This window comes from Leucopleurus acutus (assembly GCF_964270905.1).
Source record: "Leucopleurus acutus genome assembly, chromosome: 18".
Taxonomy (NCBI): domain Eukaryota; kingdom Metazoa; phylum Chordata; class Mammalia; order Artiodactyla; family Delphinidae; genus Leucopleurus; species Leucopleurus acutus.
This window is the reverse complement of record NC_139160.1, coordinates 24,494,699-24,511,864: the sequence shown is the minus strand read 5'-3', so window position 1 is coordinate 24,511,864 and position 17,166 is coordinate 24,494,699. Positions and strand designations below refer to the sequence as shown.

General features: G+C 40.4%; 1 protein-coding gene across 1 annotated transcript in view; it reads right to left on the bottom strand.

Moving 5' to 3' along the window:
- VWA8 (von Willebrand factor A domain containing 8) overlaps window positions 1-16,569 on the bottom strand; it is a 370,368-nt gene extending 353,799 nt beyond the window's left edge. Inside the window, exon 1 of the mRNA XM_082859564.1 lies at window positions 16,288-16,569. Within this exon, the coding sequence (XP_082715690.1) occupies window positions 16,288-16,450 (163 nt within the window). The 5' untranslated portion in view covers window positions 16,451-16,569. The remainder of the gene's footprint in view (window positions 1-16,287) is intronic.
- Between the last annotated feature and the right edge of the window lie 597 nt (window positions 16,570-17,166).

The following is a 17,166-nucleotide window of genomic DNA, read 5'->3' as shown; positions in this document are numbered from 1 at the left end:
CTCTCTCTCTCTCTCTCCTTGCCCTCTCACCTCGTCTCTTTTCCTCCTACCTCATTATGACTCAAGTCTTCTTCGCCTTTTCTTCCTCTCCTCCTCAACTTCCGATCACTGGGTGCGGAGGCCCGGTTCTAGCCTCTTTTCTTTTCTATCTATAACCTCTCCTTGATGAGCTCATCTAGCCTTATGCCCTTAAGTGCAACTAATATGTTGCTTGCTCCCAAATTTATCTCTCTAATCCAGACCACAGAACTCGAAGCATGGATACCAACAGACTCTGAGGCGCCTAATAGTCGGCTTCAAGTTGACATATTCAAAACTGAACTTCTGGGCTTCCCTGGTGGCGCAGTGTTTGAGAGTCCGCCTGCCGATGCAGGGGACACGGGTTCGTGCCCCGGTCCGGGAAGATCCCACATGCCGCGGAGCGGCTGGGCCCGTGAGCCACGGCCGCTGAGCCTGCGCATCCGGAGCCTGTGCTCCACAACTGGAGCGGCCACAATGAGAGGCCCGCGTACAGCAAAAAAAAAAAAAAACTGAACTTCTTATCTGTGTGTGTTCCACCCACAGTATTCCTAAGTTCTACTAATGGCAACTTAATCCTTCCAGCTTCTCAAACCAGAAATCTTGCAGCCATTCTTAACTTTTCTCTCCCACCCCCCATCAGAAAATTGTAGCGACTCTGTCATTAATATATATGTAGTATTACCCACTTCTCTCTACATCCTCTACCGCCACAATGCTGACCCAAGCCAGGTAGGGGTTTACTACTTAAATTCATTTTCTCATTTAAACAGCATTACCTCTCACTCCCTTACAGATCTCCTGTCTCAACCCTGGCACCCTACAGTTAATTCTCAACAGAGCAGCCACAGTGATCATAAGAAAATAGGAATCAAGTAATGCCAGTCCTCTGCTCAACCCCCATCTTTGCAGTGGCCTAAAAGGCTATTTCTGATCTGGCACCCCATTTCCCTTCTGAGCTCATCTCCTACTAGTGTCCTCCTCACTTATTCTACTCCAGCCACGTGGGTCTCTTCGCTACTCCTTGAGCATGTCAGACATATACTCATTTCAGGCTTTTGCACTGGATTTTCCTACTAACTGAAATGCTTTTCCTAAATATATCCATTATCCATCAGGAGCCCAGCAAGAAACCGGTAGTCCATTCAAAATGAATAACTGAGGAGAGAATAATGAAGGAACCATTTATGAAGGTATGGGCAGAGTTTGGGAAAACCAGCAAGGACGGTGAAGTACCCTGGAACTAGCAATAACAGAAAGCCATTACCACCACCGGCACAAGCCTGAAGGGGCCGGGGAGAGCAAGGAGAGAGAGTGAGTGTATTTAGAATAACTCCTGAAAGGAGCTGTGACCCTTTGTGGGGGAAGACAGCAAACCTAAGGTGGTGACTGGCAAAGAGGGAGCTGGGGAATAAACATGAAGCAAAAACTGACAGAACTGAAAGGAGGAAGAGAAAAATTCAAAATCATATCTGCATATTTTACTACATCTCTCTCAGTAAGTGATGGAAGAGCAGAAAAAAAAAAGAAGGATATAGAAGTAAAAACAATCAGTTCTTGGCCTTTTGGCTAAGACCAAGTGTAGAAGTAAAGATCTGAAAACCTTATTAACCACTTAACCTAAATGACCTTTATAGAACACTACATACACCCAACAATGGTAGAATGCATATTCTTTTTAAATGCACATGAAACATTCATCAAACTAGATCTTTGGCTGTACCATAATGCAAGTCTTAATAAATTTCAAAGGACTAAAATCATACAAAGTATGCTTTCTGATCAAAATGGAATTCAACTAGAACTTAGCACCAAATAGATAACTGGCAAATCTCTAAACATTTGGAAATCAAGAAACAGGCTTCCAAAAAACCCAAAGAAGAAATCACAATGGAAACTGGACTCATTAAGAAACAGGGCAGCGATCAATTAGCCATTTGTAGGCAGAGGAAAAAGACATTCATAGGGGTTAGACATTTGCCCTCCCTGCCTCAAATGCTCATGTTCTTGGCCATCTGCGGTTACCATGCTACACGTGACTAGTCATCTAATCCATACCCATAGCCCACATCTGACCTCTGTACAATGAAAGTCTTCTATGTCTACTTTGGCTCAGATCTCTCTGCCGAGTTCAATACCTCTCAGTAGCCTGTTGGACACTTTACTTTGGTATTCCAGAGGCGCCTCAAATTTAACATGAGAAACACGGAACTCTATATTCTCTGTGTGTGTTGTCCATCCAGCTCTACCTCTTGTATTCTTATCTCAGGAACTGATGCTTTATTCCCCGACCTAGAAGCCCTTCCACATCTCTCACACTTTTCCTTCACACAAGTACTCCTCAGATATCTTCATCTCCCCACTGAATCTACCCTAACTTTCCCTTTTGCACCATCTCCACCTCACTCAAGAATTGATCACTCCATTCCTGTCCTTCTGCACAGTATCTGGCTCATCCTTCTGTAATAGCATTTCTCACACTGTACAATTATTGATTATGGCTCCTTTACATTACGAGTCTTTAAATTAGGGTACACAAGGACTTTCCAAGGGAACAGAGCATGGCAGTCTGAAGGGGATCTGTTTTCAGATCTTCACTTTCATGTGTTCTTCCCTAACATTGACCTGACTGAGAATGGCCCTACAGGCTCTCCATCCCCACGGGTCTTTTCAGGAGCCCTTCTCTCACTTAGTTTACTACTATAGTGAACGGTGTGTTGCTCCAGGGGACCAAACAAAGGGGCATATTTAATTATGGCTGAGGAGAAGCCTGCTTTCAGAAGTATTCAAATCAACATAAACCTGCCTAGGAATACTCTTTCCATCTCATATAGTTCTACTAAAAGTGAAGAGTAGCTTTAGAACTGACCAGAGTAGTTTGGCCTGTGTTGGCCTGTGTCAGATACAGTATATTGCAGAGTGAGGAAGTGTGAGTGAGTATCGTCAAATAATCCAAGATGGGAGAGCTCAGAGAGCAAAGCAAAAAAAGCTTCGAAAACTGGCTTTTCACAACCTTAAAGGTAAGCTACTTTTTCAGCTTTTCTCAATTCTTATCTTGAGAACATGCTATTCATAGAAAAAAAAAAAAGGCACCTCTGAACATCTGAAGCAGTACACATTATTAATGCTGACTCATTTTAATGTAACTGAAATAGGTTTCAGCACTACCAAATTTTTCACAATACACTGGATAAAAAGAACAGAGAAAACTTTTAAATGTTTCAGATCAGATGTGTATCTTTCAAAAAGGTAGACAAAAAGTTATTCTCAAACATCATCATAAAATATTCATTCCAATATAGTCATTCCTCATCTTATAAAATGCTATTTTCTAACTCTTATAATGAAAAGGTTATATACTAGCTTCTGAACCAAATAGTGTTCTGTTCCACTAAATACAAAGTCAAAGATTGATCATGAGGTCTAAAGAAACGGATGAATTTATTACTGATTGTTATACATGATTTCTATTTAATTGTTCTCTAAGGCCCATAAACAAAGTTCATTACACATTTAATTAAAAAAACGTGACTTCTGCCACAGTCCTCTTTACATAAATAATTTTAACCATATTATATTACTTTACTATACATTAAAGAGCAAAACTATATTATCATATATTATGAAATAAACAACTTAAATATGTAACCACGAGATTCCTTTATTCTTGGTTTTACTGCCTTTAGTAATCTAGCCTTCAAAATGTGTCCCATTTATTTTTCAGTGGTTTTTATAACATTTCTTAAAATATACATTAACACATTCACTTGAATTGAAAGGGAAAAATACTTTTTCTGTCAGAAAGGCTAATTTGGCTGATTGGATTGACAGTACAGACTACCTTTGTTAATTATGAAAACTAAGAATTTGACAGAAAGTATTTAAACATGTGATAAAGTAAAAGCATTTTCTCCAAAAAATATTGTGCTGGCAAAGGTATGTCGAATGAAAGTTTTATTTTAACAACTCTTTCTGAGTACATTAGAATAAAAAAGCAGCCTCTACGTGAGAAAATAACCATAGCCATTTGATAAATTTTCGTGAAGCCTTTTTAGTGAACTTCCCAGATATTCAGGCGGAATGATTCTATTGGCTGGGTCAGTGACTTTACTTGCAAGTCAAGTGGTTTCCAATTCTTTGCCATGAACAAAATGAAAAGGCTATAATCAAGTTGCCAGTTTATAGATCATTAAAAACATCATTTTTGATAATAAATCAACATATTTTTGACTTAGAAAGTCTGCAAAAAATTGAGTGATATTGCTATATCAAAATTCTTTATATTCCAGCAATAAAACTAGGGAATATTCATTACAGTAATTTATAGTCAACTGGAAAAAAGTGCTACGCATGTTATTAATAGGTATGTTTCCACAAAATTTTAGTTTTTAAGAAAATTTGAAACATATTGATTTCTTTTGAACAATTGTGCTCTAATAATTATAATGATAGAAACATTTTAACATTTAGACATTTTTCATTGCAGAAAAATATGATAAAGATAAAACTTTCAAGAATAAGAATATATTAAGATAAAATTATGAGGAGTAAGTGTAATTGCAATACAAATCAAGGAAATAAAGAAATAACATACACTTTCTGACAGTTAAGGATGAGCTTTTTATTTATTTTCAAAAAGAGGTGGTAGCGAACAAATCACTAGAAGATTCTGATTCCATTTGTGAACCAAAATACTGCCTGCCGTATCAGTAAACAACGGACATTGCAGCCATCGCCACCACATTACAGCCACCCCGAAGGTGAGCCCTGAGGGAGCTCAGGATGAAAACAAAATGCCCTCCCGGACAGAGCACCCTGAGGAGACTTGGGATAAGAAAGCACAGGGTACTGGCCCTAAATATCTGAAGTGCATTTCAAAGGAATGATTTCAATGAGCCCAGACTTTGTATCTTCTCATGCATAGAAAAGCGCTAAATTCCTTAACTTGAGATATCTGATTTTCTTTAATTAACAGTAATCTTTTGATGTTCCAACTACCTGGTCTTTATTGAAAAAACTCCTATATATCCTGGTTCCCCCCTTGCCTCTTCGATGAAGCAGTCCCGGGTTATCTGAGATCCTGTGTTCCAGGCTTGAAGTCTTCAAACTGTCCACCGAATTAAACATAACTCAACTTCTAGGTTGTACATTTTTTTCAGTCGACAGTTTTGGCAACCAATTACAAAGGGACCCAGAGCATACTTCTCTCCTTTGCCTAAACTCTACAAGGATCCAGAACCTTGATACCAGAAGAGGACCCTTGTGCCCATCCGCCTCCTCAGAGTCCAAACAAATCTGGGTCTCTCCTGGCTCTAGGATCTCCTGTTAACAGCTGATGATCCAGAGTTTCATTTGGCGGTGTCTAACAGGTATCTGGCCTCCCAACTGAAAGACATTAGGGAGTGACCCCCCTAATCTAAAGCTATTAGGGTAACAGGGAAGAGCCAAATCTGACTATATGTTGAATCTATTTCTTTTATTTTAACCTTTGCTTTCCACTGCTTTTGTTCACTAAAAGGATGCTGTCTATACGCAATGGACTGCCTCAGGGAACCCTGCCCCTCTGCCGGAATGTTAAACCCAAAATGCCTTTGTACATCCTGACCCTGTCCACCTGCGGATGGCTGCAAGAAAGAAGAAATTAACACATCCCCTCCCCAAGGTTGGCCATTCCAGGGGACAGATGCAAATCTTATGGCCTTTTTACATTATTTCCTCGTCTCCTCCCCCTCTCTGTTCTATAAAAGAAACTGGCATCCAAACCCCGATAAGATGGGTTTTCGGAGACATTAGTCTGCCATCTTCTCGGTCTGCCGGCTTTCTGAATAAAGTCGTTATTCCTTGCCTCAACACCTGTCTCCGATTTATTGGCCTGTCATGCAGCGAGCAGAGTGAGTTGGACTCAGTAACATTAGGGGAGCCTGGCTGAAAAACACTGGGAGACCCCCCAGTTGGAAGACATTAGGGGAACCTGGGATTTGCTCAGTAAAGGAAACCAAGAAGTCTGGGCTGAGAGGTTGGGGAGAAGGCTGACCTGACATCTTTAAAGGGGCATCAGAAAGCCAACCTCCAACTAATACGCCAGCCAGATCACACTTGCAAGTACCTAAATTATACTAAAAGAGATCTCAACCTTAAATGGCCAAGTTGGGCTAATTTGTGTGTGTGTGTGTGTTTGTGTGTGTGTGTGTGCGTGTGTGTGTATGCAGTTAAGTTAAAAAGTTTGACAAAATATCTTCTCAGAATTCTGACCTTAAACAAAAGCCTTGTAGAGGGAACTGGCATTTCTCTTCCTGTGTCTTTGAGAGGTCCATCAAATTTAAACATGTAATTAAAGCTAATTGAAATAATAACGTAAACATTTCAGTATACAGTAGGAAAGTAGAATGTGTGTTTTTCTGTAAAGAAGATATTAGAAATGGAATTGCATTTTATTAAGGGAAAAGAAAGTAAGCTTATCTTAGAGCTCGTTCTTTCTGGATGGAAAAAAATAAGGGACAAACTAATATGGATACAGAAAGTAATGGAAGGTTTGTGGATGGTCAGGATTGGCTAGGTTTAGATTAAAGTTAATTAAGTAAGTGAATTTTGTTGTTAAAAGTAAGCTGGTGCAAGACTAGATTTAATTTTCTCTCTCCAAATTCTTGATGGTTTATTGCAACCAGATTACAACTAGTTACACTAATCATTGTTTTAATTTGTTCTTTGTTTCTAAACTGTTTATGCTTTGTGTCTCCCTGCTGCACTATGACTGCCAACGTTACCAGCTCTATTACTTACATCCTGTCTATTTTATAAGATTCTTGTCTCTTACATAACCCAATGTGTAACCAGGCCTCCAACAAAATTGATAATGGCTAAACATCTTGAGAAATTAGATCACATTTATAACTCTACATAGAATAATTGTAATAGTGTAATTCTAGGTATGTGAAGAAGCAACAAGAGAAAATATCTCCTGGATCATAAGAGACTAGTAAGACAGAGGATCCAGAGAATTTTAAATTATCAACAGGGCCTAATCCAGAAAGTAGCACCTGGAGCTGCATATCAACAAGAATCTTTGCCTGACCTAGGAATGAGAATTCCTAGCAACATGGGAAAAAACTGGTCATGAAACGTCTTCCAAACATTGATCAAATTTGGGCCAGAGAGACCGTGAACTAAAATACTGGCTGCCACAATTTGTATGGAAACACAAAAGACCCCGAATAGCCAAAGCAATCTTGAGAATGAAAAACGGAGCTGGAGGACTCAGGCTCCCTGACTTCCGACTATACTGCAAAGCTACAGTAATCAAGACAGTATGGTACTGGCACAAAAACAGAAAGATAGATCAATGGAACAGGATAGAAAGCCCAAAGATAAACCCACACACATATGGTCACCTTATCTTTGATAAAGGAGGCAGGAATGTACAGTGGAGAAAGGACAGCCTCTTCAATAAGTGGTGCTGGGAAAACTGGACAGGTACATGTAAAAGTATGAGATTAGATCACTCCCTAACACCATACACAAAAATAAGCTCAAAATGGATTAAAGACCTAAATGTAAGGCCAGAAACTATCAAACTCTTAGAGGAAAACATAGGCAGAACACTCTATGACATAAATCACAGCAAGATCCTTTTTGACCCACCTCCTAGAGAAATGGAAATAAAAACAAAAATAAACAAATGGGACCTAATGAAACTTCAACGCTTTTGCACAGCAAAGGAAACCATAAACAAGACCAAAAGACAACCCTCAGAATGGGAGAAAATATTTGCAAATGAAGCAACTGACAAAGGATTAATTTCCAAAATTTACAAGCAGCTCATGCAGCTCAATAACAAAAAAACAAACAACCCAATCCAAAAATGAGCAGAAGACCTAAATAGACATTTCTCCAAAGAAGATATACAGACTGTCAACAAACACATGAAAGAATGCTCAATATCATTAATCATTAGAGAAATGCAAATCAAAACTACAATGAGATATCATCTCACACCAGTCAGAATGGCCATCATCAAAAAATCTAGAAACAATAAATGCTAGAGAGGGTGTGGAGAAAAGGGGACACTCTTGCACTGCTGGCGGGACTGTGAATTGATTCAGCCACTATGGAGAACAGTATGGAGGTTCCTTAAAAAACTACAAATAGAACTACCATATGACCCAGCAATCCCACTACTGGGCATATACCCTGAGAAAACCAAAATTCAAAAAGAGTCACGTACCAAAATGTTCATTGTAGCTCTATTTACAATAGCCCGGAGATGGAAACAACCTAAGTGCCCATCATCAGATGAATGGATAAAGAAGATGTGGCACATATATACAATGGAATATTACTCAGCCATAAAAAGAAACGAAATTGAGCTATTTGTAATGAGGTGGATAGACCTAGAGTCTGTCATACAGAGTGAAGTAAGTCAGAAAGAGAAAGACAAATACCGTATGCTAACACATATATATGGAATTTAAGAAAAGAAAATGTCATGAAGAACCTAGGGGTAAGACAGGAATAAAGACACAGACCTACGGGAGAACGGACTTGAGGATATGGGGAGGGGGAAGGATGAGCTGTGACAGGGCGAGAGAGAGGCATGGACATATATACACTAACAAACGTAAGGTAGATAGCTAGTGGGAAGCAGCCGCATGGCACAGGGATATTGGCTCGGTGCTTTGTGACCACCTAGAGGGGTGGGATAAGGAGGGTGGGAGGGAGGGAGATGCAAGAGGGAAGAGATATGGGAACATATGTATAACTGATTCACTTTGTTATAAAGCAGAAACTAACACACCATTGTAAAGCAATTATACCCCAATAAAGATGTTAAAAAAAAATAAAATAAAATACTGGCTGCCATATTAATAAACAAAGGACACTGCAGCCATCAAGCCACCACATTACAGTCACCCCTAAGGTGAGCCCTGAGGGAGCTCAGGATGGAAACAAAATGCCCTCCCGGACAGTGCACCCTGAGGAGACTTGGGATTAGAAAGCACAGGATACTGGCCCCAAATACCTGAGAGGCATATCAAAGGAATGATTTCAATGAACCCAGACTTTGCACCTTCCCATACATAGAAAAGCGCTAAATTCCTTGAGATAAATCTGGTTTTCTTTAATTAACAGTAATCTTTTGATGTTCCAACTACCTGGTCTTTATTGCAAAATCTCCCACATATCCTGGCTCCCACCCCTGCCCTTGCCTCTTTGGAGCAGTCTCTCAGAGTTATCTGAGATGATGTGTCCTGGGCTTGAAGTCCTCAGAAAGTTCACCAAATAAAACATAACTCTCAGCTTATAGGCTGTGCATTTTTTTCAGATGACACATTTAAAAGATACATTTTAAAGAGCACTGTATCAATTTTTGTGTCAAATGTCAATATTTACAACACAATAGAAACAGCATGCTCTTCAACTATTCATACTTATTAGGGAAATTTCTAGATATCAACCTAAAAATGTATAAAGGGATATATATTTGCAAAACCCTTTTAGGATATAAGTGAGAAAAATGTTTTAAGACCACTGTTCAGTCCATAAGACTATAGCATTTTGTTGGTCAAGTCTATGTTTTAATCACCTTTGTATTCCCAGTGCCAAAAATAATACCTCAAACCAAGTAGGTATTCAATACGTGAATATATGAATGAATGATTCCAGTTTCTAATTAGATATTGTTTTCTTAATTAAGTATTGTTTTAAGCCCTGGTTCACTTTAATTAGATACTGTTTTCTTAATTAAGTATTGTTTCAACCCCCTGTTTTCTGTATTCTTTGAGAATAGCCCATCTTCCAACATGCTCAGAAATCAAGTTATTTAAAAAAAAAAAAAAAAAAACTGAACCAAAAATGTAAAATAAAGAGAAAAGAAATCAAGTCATTTATTTGTAAAGGATTCATATAAGTGAAATAGTGTAAGTATTAATCTAAAGGAGAATGGCAATACTTATACAACAGGTAATACAATTTAGGCAAAAGAAACTAACGTATGCCTCTCTTCAAATAAACCAAATAGATACTTTGGTCAAGTGCAATCATTTTTTAAAAAGATTTTAGTTAATAATATAAGATACTCATAATGGAAATTGTTAGAATAACTAAGTATGAGTTAACAAAAAGTACAAATTGTTACAGAGTAAGCTGCTTAACATTTAATTAAATTTATTATTACAAATAATGCAAAAAAGCAAGCACACATAACTCATAACGGATTAACCTAAATCCGTGTACAGTACACAAACTGTCACATAACTACTACTACCAATAAATTATGTATTTTATTCAAGCATGGAAAATATGGACTTGAAAATTAAAAACCCTGAAAAGAATCGAAGAGTTTCCAAACGAAATCAAATTTAAGGCCATTTTTACGTTTTTTTTTTTTTTTGGTGGTACGCGGACCTCTCACTGCCGTGGCCTCTCCCGCCGCGGAGCACAGGCTCCGGACGCGCAGGCCCAGCGGCCATGGCCCACGGGCCCAGCCGCTCCGCAGCATGCGGGATCCTCCCAGACCGGGGCACGAACCCGTGTCCCCTGCATCGGCAGGCAGACTCCCAACCACTGCACCACTGGGGAAACCCTAAGGCCATTTTTAAAGTAACAAGGCTTGATTTTATCACTTGCAATGATCTTAAGTTAAAGGGATTTCCCAAAAGCTTACAGGCAAATAATTTCTATATTCAAGATAAAAATTAATATCTTTTACATAACACTCTTGTACAAACCTGTTCGGACACTTGATTTTTTTTTTTTTTTTTTTTTGCGGTATGCGGGCCTCTCACTGCTGTGGCCTCTCCCGCTGCGGAGCACAGGCTCCGGACGCGCAGGCTCAGCGTCCATGGCTCACAGGCCCAACCACTCCGCGACGTGTGGGATCCTCCCAGACCGGGGCACGAACCCGTGTGCCCTGCATCGTTAGGCGGATTCTCAACCACTGCGCCACCAGGGAAGCCCTACTCACTTGATTTTTAGTGGACAGCTGTTTTGTTTTACATGCCCAATATTCTTTCCTCTTTTGACAACAGAATCCCTCTCTCCAGTGAGGAACCCACCCAATTTGGTTTAGGTAGTTTATACCACGCCTCCCAACCTTTACCCCTGCCTCCAAGTGCCCAGAAATGAGTACCCTGCACAAGCCGTGCCAGAGCATTCCACTCTCTGACCACAGTGGTTGTTTTAGAGATGGGCCTGTGATCCAAGCTTGGCCAATAAGATTTCTCGCCAGGATTTTTCAGAGCTCACAGGAAAATATGTTCTCTCTTCTTCTCACATTGTGAACTGTAAGGAAGGTCAAAGTCTGGGGCTGTCAGTAAGGCTGTCACTGCTACCAGCTGAAGAAAGCCTGCCAGACATTGAAACCAATACTGCGAAAAGTAGATCCAATAAACGAAGAGTGGAGAGTGGGGGGAACCATGGGGAAAGACAGAGAGAGCCCAAACCCTACAGATGTTCTAATATCCTGCATCTAGTCCAGTCTGAAGCCATTGGACCTTCCACCTATGTGAACCAATCATATGCTTTTCTGTGCACATTTCTTGTCACTTAAAACCTAATGACTGCTGATTAACACAACAATTTTTGTAAGGTAAAGGCAGGCAAAGCAAGTGTAGCTATCCCTATTTTACAAAGAAGATACATACTCAGAGAGGAATATATAACATTTTGACCCTGAGGATATTCTGAAAACAAACATTTTAATCAGAATAATACTAGCGTTCATAAATTTTCATCAAAGTTAACTTTCGAGCAAAATTAAGCCAAAAGAACTCCTTGATCAATTTTTATAGAGCACATTTTTATTTTTCTTTTATTTAAAGAATTATTTTATAGTGAGGATTTATCAATCACTTTTTTTGTCCATATAGAATTTCACCAATTATATCTTCTGCAACTCTGTTTTCCTTTGTGGCCATCAGCGTGGACTGAATACCAAAAAGATTTTGCTCTTTTTTCAATGTTTAATCAATAACAAATTTTTTAGTATATAGCTTTGTCAGAGTTTTATTTTGTACTGATAGTTTCTAATAAGACTTTAAATATTTTATATGATTAATAATTTTTATTTAGTTCTTGGCTAACCCAGGAGAAATATGGGTATTTTCCTCAGATATTTCAAAGCTGTTCTACTGTCAAAATCTTTACCAATCTCAAAAATGCTTTTCTTAGTTACGTATTTCAGGCACATCTGTGGTAGCCCTTCTCCTAAAATGGGAGATGCTTAATGCTTAATGCCTTCTGAACTGTAAACTACAAATTAAGTTAATGAATATACACACCTTAGGACATTCGACTCTGAAATGGACTCACAATTCAATGACTTGTAGCTTTGAACTAAACCAACCAAAGAAGTTGGTTTAGTTCAGGGTTTCTCAACAGCCAGCACGACTGACATTTTGGGCCAAATGATTCTTTATTGTTAGGGGCTGTCCTGTGCATTGTAGAATGTTCAGCAGATTCACTGGCCTCCACCCACTAGATACCAGTAGCACCCCCTTCCCCCTGGTTAGGACAACCAAAAAATGCCTTCAGACACTGCCAAATGTCCCCTGGGGAACAGGAATTACCCCTGGTTAAGAACCCTTAAGTGTCACCATTGGTTTTTTTTTAATACAAAACTTAGACCCAAGAGAAAACCAAATATATCAGCAATTTCCAGGCTAGTCTGCATGTTCCCAATAAATTGTCCAGCAATTTATTAGGTTACAACTGTTCTGGGATTTTACTGCTAAATTCTTTAATACACAAAAGTCACAATGTCCTCAGGGTCAAAATAGCCTGCTGCAGGTTCAAAGTAGTTAATAATTTCCCCAAAGTTCAATACCTAGTAAATACAGAGCTAAGACCTGCACACACACAGTACAGTTTTTCCCTTTACACCATATTTCTGAATTGAAGCAGGAGTTCTATATTTCCCTTCCCCAAAGTCATTAGTTCTATTATAACCCGAGGATATAATCTTAAAGTTACAAAAATACATATGGATGGATGTTTATTGCACTGTTTATATATTTAAAAATAGACAACCTGAATGTCTAAGCATGGGAAACTGGTAAAATAAATTACATGGATAAATGTATGAACTTAATGCCTATTTAAAATGACCATATATAACAATATTTATCACTATGTTAGTACGTTAACAATAATGGCTAAGTGAGAATAAACTGTAAAACATGCATGATTCCATTTTTTAAAGAAAAAGAAATATGTATTTATATAAATGCATATTATATACATTTTTTACAAAAACTGATAGTAGTAACACAAAAAAAATGACAATCATGAATTTGCATGGAAAGATATTTTAGGGGATTTGTCTATATTTTTCACTACAATGAACATAGATTTCTTGTACAAAAAGTATCAATATTTTTAAATATTTCTATAAACAAACTTATACACAAAAGCCAGAAAGATAAAATAGTGAACCCCTTTAATAATAAGGGTGTAAAAGGATGACACTCAATGTGTCACAGTGGATTTATAGAGTTATGTTTCCAGATTTATCATTTGATCTTAATCTATGGTATATCTGAGCCTGTTTGACATCAGAATCCTACTGAACTAATTTGGTTCCTTCTGTGAAAACACTACAATAATCGTTATGAAAACTCTTTGCAGGGAATTCCCTGGCGGTCCAGTGGTTAGGACTCTGCACTCTCACTGCCAAGGGCCTGGGTTCAATCCCTGGTCGGGGAACTAAGATCCTACAAGCCGCGCAGCCGTCCAAAAAACAAACAAAAAAAACAACTCTGCAGTAGCTAACCTCCTTGTTAACCGCTTTGTTCCTAAAACCAAGAGACAATACAACCAACTGAAGTGTAAAGAGATATAAAGAATTTACAAATTATGGATGTTTAGACTACCTAATAGCAAAAGATAAAAAGCAGTGGGTTTGGGGATTTTTTTTTTTTTAAACAAAATGACCCTCTCTTCCTTCTGCTTCTCAGGCTTTATAAAGCTCCTATCTTGAAAGCCAGCAAGGCAATTCCAGGCTCTCCTGCTCCCTCTCTGTACAAACCGGAAGATAATAAGCCACTGAATACTTCTTAGGTACAAAGAGTTGACATGCACAAAAAGGAATATAAAGATAAATAAGACATACATACAGCCCAGGAGAGATAAGAATAGTATATAATTTGTATCCCTGTTGTTCTTTTTCCAAGCTACTAGGAAGCAAGGTCAATTACTTGCAGAGAGGTGAGCTACTAGTCACATGTCTGAGTGCAGCTGAGAGCATCTTTCCAATCTAAACTGTAATTCATTACAGCATAATGCTATTTGTGGTTTACATTTGTCTGTGTGTGACATCTGGTTCAAAATGGGACACTTCAACCTTGATGGCCAATGTTACGTCCCAGGGAAGCCCAGAACTTGCCTACTGTTTACCTGGCTCACAGCTGTTCTTACTGGAGTCCAGATCTCTGGTGAGTTTTCAGGTACATTTATCCACAGCCCTCATTCCTTCAACCTTGAGAATCTTTGCAGTGGCAAAGCAAGGCAAGTAGGGTTAACATAATGTACTCCATGTGGTGTCATGCTAAGTGACTGAGTCTAAGAAGTTAATATGCTGTTTGTAATGTGTACATGACTCTCACATTTGAAGCAAAGCCTGTACTTTGATTTGCTGGACATACCACAAATTTTGAGGCCGTGTCTAATGTTTTTATAATCAACATGTATTATTCATGTATAAAGAACATTTTTCTTTTTAAAGTTCCCATGAATCAACCCTGCTCCACCAGCCTACCTAGACAGTTCTCACAGTTCAAACCTAAAAGGAACTGGTTTCATTTCTTCTAAAGCCAAGGAAACAATAAATCTCACATAGCTGAAAATAACATATACTAAGAATAATAAAGAAGCTAATTTTTATTGAACATTAATATGTGCCAGGGATTGTATAAACTAAATCCTTACAACAACCCTATCAAATATACTTTCCTTATCCTCGTTTTACAGTTAAGGAAACTGGGACACAAAATTAAGTAACGTACCCTCAAATCCCCACACCTAGACGGTGCAGAAATGGCCTCCAACTCAGACTGTTCACTCCAAATCACGAGTTATGGATTACGCTACACTTCTACCATTGACCTCTGCCTTCTAGGACAAAGGAGAAACTAACAAATAAAAAACTCAAAGACGAAAAAACAAACACCCTAGAAGCATAATAATTTATAAAGGGGCAAAATCTCAAATCACAACCCTATACAGGAAAAAGAAAAAAATTTGTTTAATGAATGAATGATGAAATGGATGGGACTTAAACTCCCTCACTTCTGACAAGGAAAATTATTGGGCTGGGGGTGCAAGAAGAACCATGAAACTAGCAATCTCAGGTGAATACCTCCTTTATTCTAAGCAATGACACTGACAAAATCTTGCCTAGAATCACTTAGCCATTCACGTGGAGCAACAACATACATCCCTTCCCTTAACCAGCACAAATGCTCTAACTCCAGCGCGCTCACACACACACACACACACAGAGATCCCTAAAACCATCTCAGATAGAGCCAAGAAATAGAGCTTAGAAATCAGAGCTGGGAATTCCCTGGTGGTCCAGTGGTTAGGACTCTGCGCTTTCACAGCCTAGGGTTAGCTGTGTGATCTTCTGGAAGTCACTTTTCCTTTCTGGGTCTCAATTACCTCCATTATAGAGTCAGGGGTTTTAACTAAATTAAATTGTGGTTTTCAGTTCTAAGAAATTGTGAACCTGTGAGAAATGAAAACTCCAAGTAAAACTTGGAAAGACTCGTGGATACATTTAAAACCTAACGAGGGGTTCTTTGGCGAGAACGTACACTTAGTGGCTAAGCCGCCACTAACCCTGGCTGGAACATGGCACAGACTGACTTCCAGGCCCTTGGGACTCAGAGAGCAAGGTCAAGTCCAGCTTTCAACACCCTCTGAGGGCTGCTGCATTAAGCTCTGCGTGTGCTATAATCTAAGTCAGAATCCCGGGGGGTGGGCGGGGGGCGGTGAAAGAAGCAGTGCGGGAAGGAGAAAGCACTATTCCAGGTCATCAGAAACCTAAGTCCAGTTCCCACGGGTTACATGAGGCTCAGAGAGTGTATGCGCCTGGCCCCGCGTTACACAGCAGTTAGCGGCGAGGTGGCTACTAGAACCTCCATCTCCTAGCTCCCGGTGCAGCGCTCCTCCCCAGTTGAAGCAGTAGGGATTGCGGCGGGGGGGGGGGGGGGGGGGACGCGGAGGTGCGCAGGAGCCCCGCGCGGAGCGCTGGGCGGCGAGGCGTCCCGGGGTTACCTGTGTCGGCCCCCGCCCCGGCGTGCAGCAGCTTGACCTCCGAGCGCCGCGCGTCGCCGCCCGGCTGGCGCCGCACCACCTGCCCCAGGAGCAGCCTCACGCGCCGCGCAGCTGGGCCTCCGCGGCCGCCCGGGGCCCCGAGGAGCAGGAGCCGGGATTGCATGGGGCCGGGGGCGTCGCCGGGCACGGGGAGGGGGTCCGGTGCGAGCCGCGTCCCGGACGGGCGGTGTGAGACGGCGCGACGAGGGGGACAGGAAGCGGCACCGCGCCGAGTCCGCCGGAAACTCCTTCCCCCAGCGCGGCCGGCTCAGCCGTCTCGGGCCGCCCTGGCCCAGCGGGGCGAAGGGAATCGGACCCCGCCGCGGGGCAGACAGGGCGGAGCACCTGCAGGCCTGTGGCTCCCGGGCGCGCCTCACCCTCCTCGCCCTCACCTGCGATGGTCCCCGTGGATTCCCCAGGCAGGCCTCTAGTCGTTCCCCTGTGCTCGGGAGTTGCTTAAGGCTTTAAGGAGCATTCGACTCTCTTTGTCTTAATATATTGCGCTTTCCCTGTACACTGCTTCAAACCCTTTTCAGAACTTGAGTACGTTTTCTGAAGATTGTGGGAACTTTCACCTATCTGGATTCCTTGTACCCATACCTGTGTTTCCAATCAGTACCTGAAAGCCTTACCCTTTTATTTTTTCTACATGTTTTACTACCACATCTTAATAAATTCTAAACGGGAGTGTTACATAGAAGTTGCCAAAATGTCAGAAAGGACCCAAATCAAGCACTTTTTCAGTCGTTCTGCAATGCAAGAGTTATATAATTTATGTCTTTAGTAAGAGAAAAAAGTAGGACCCTGGCTAAGGCTGCCTCCCTGGCATCCATGCCAAAA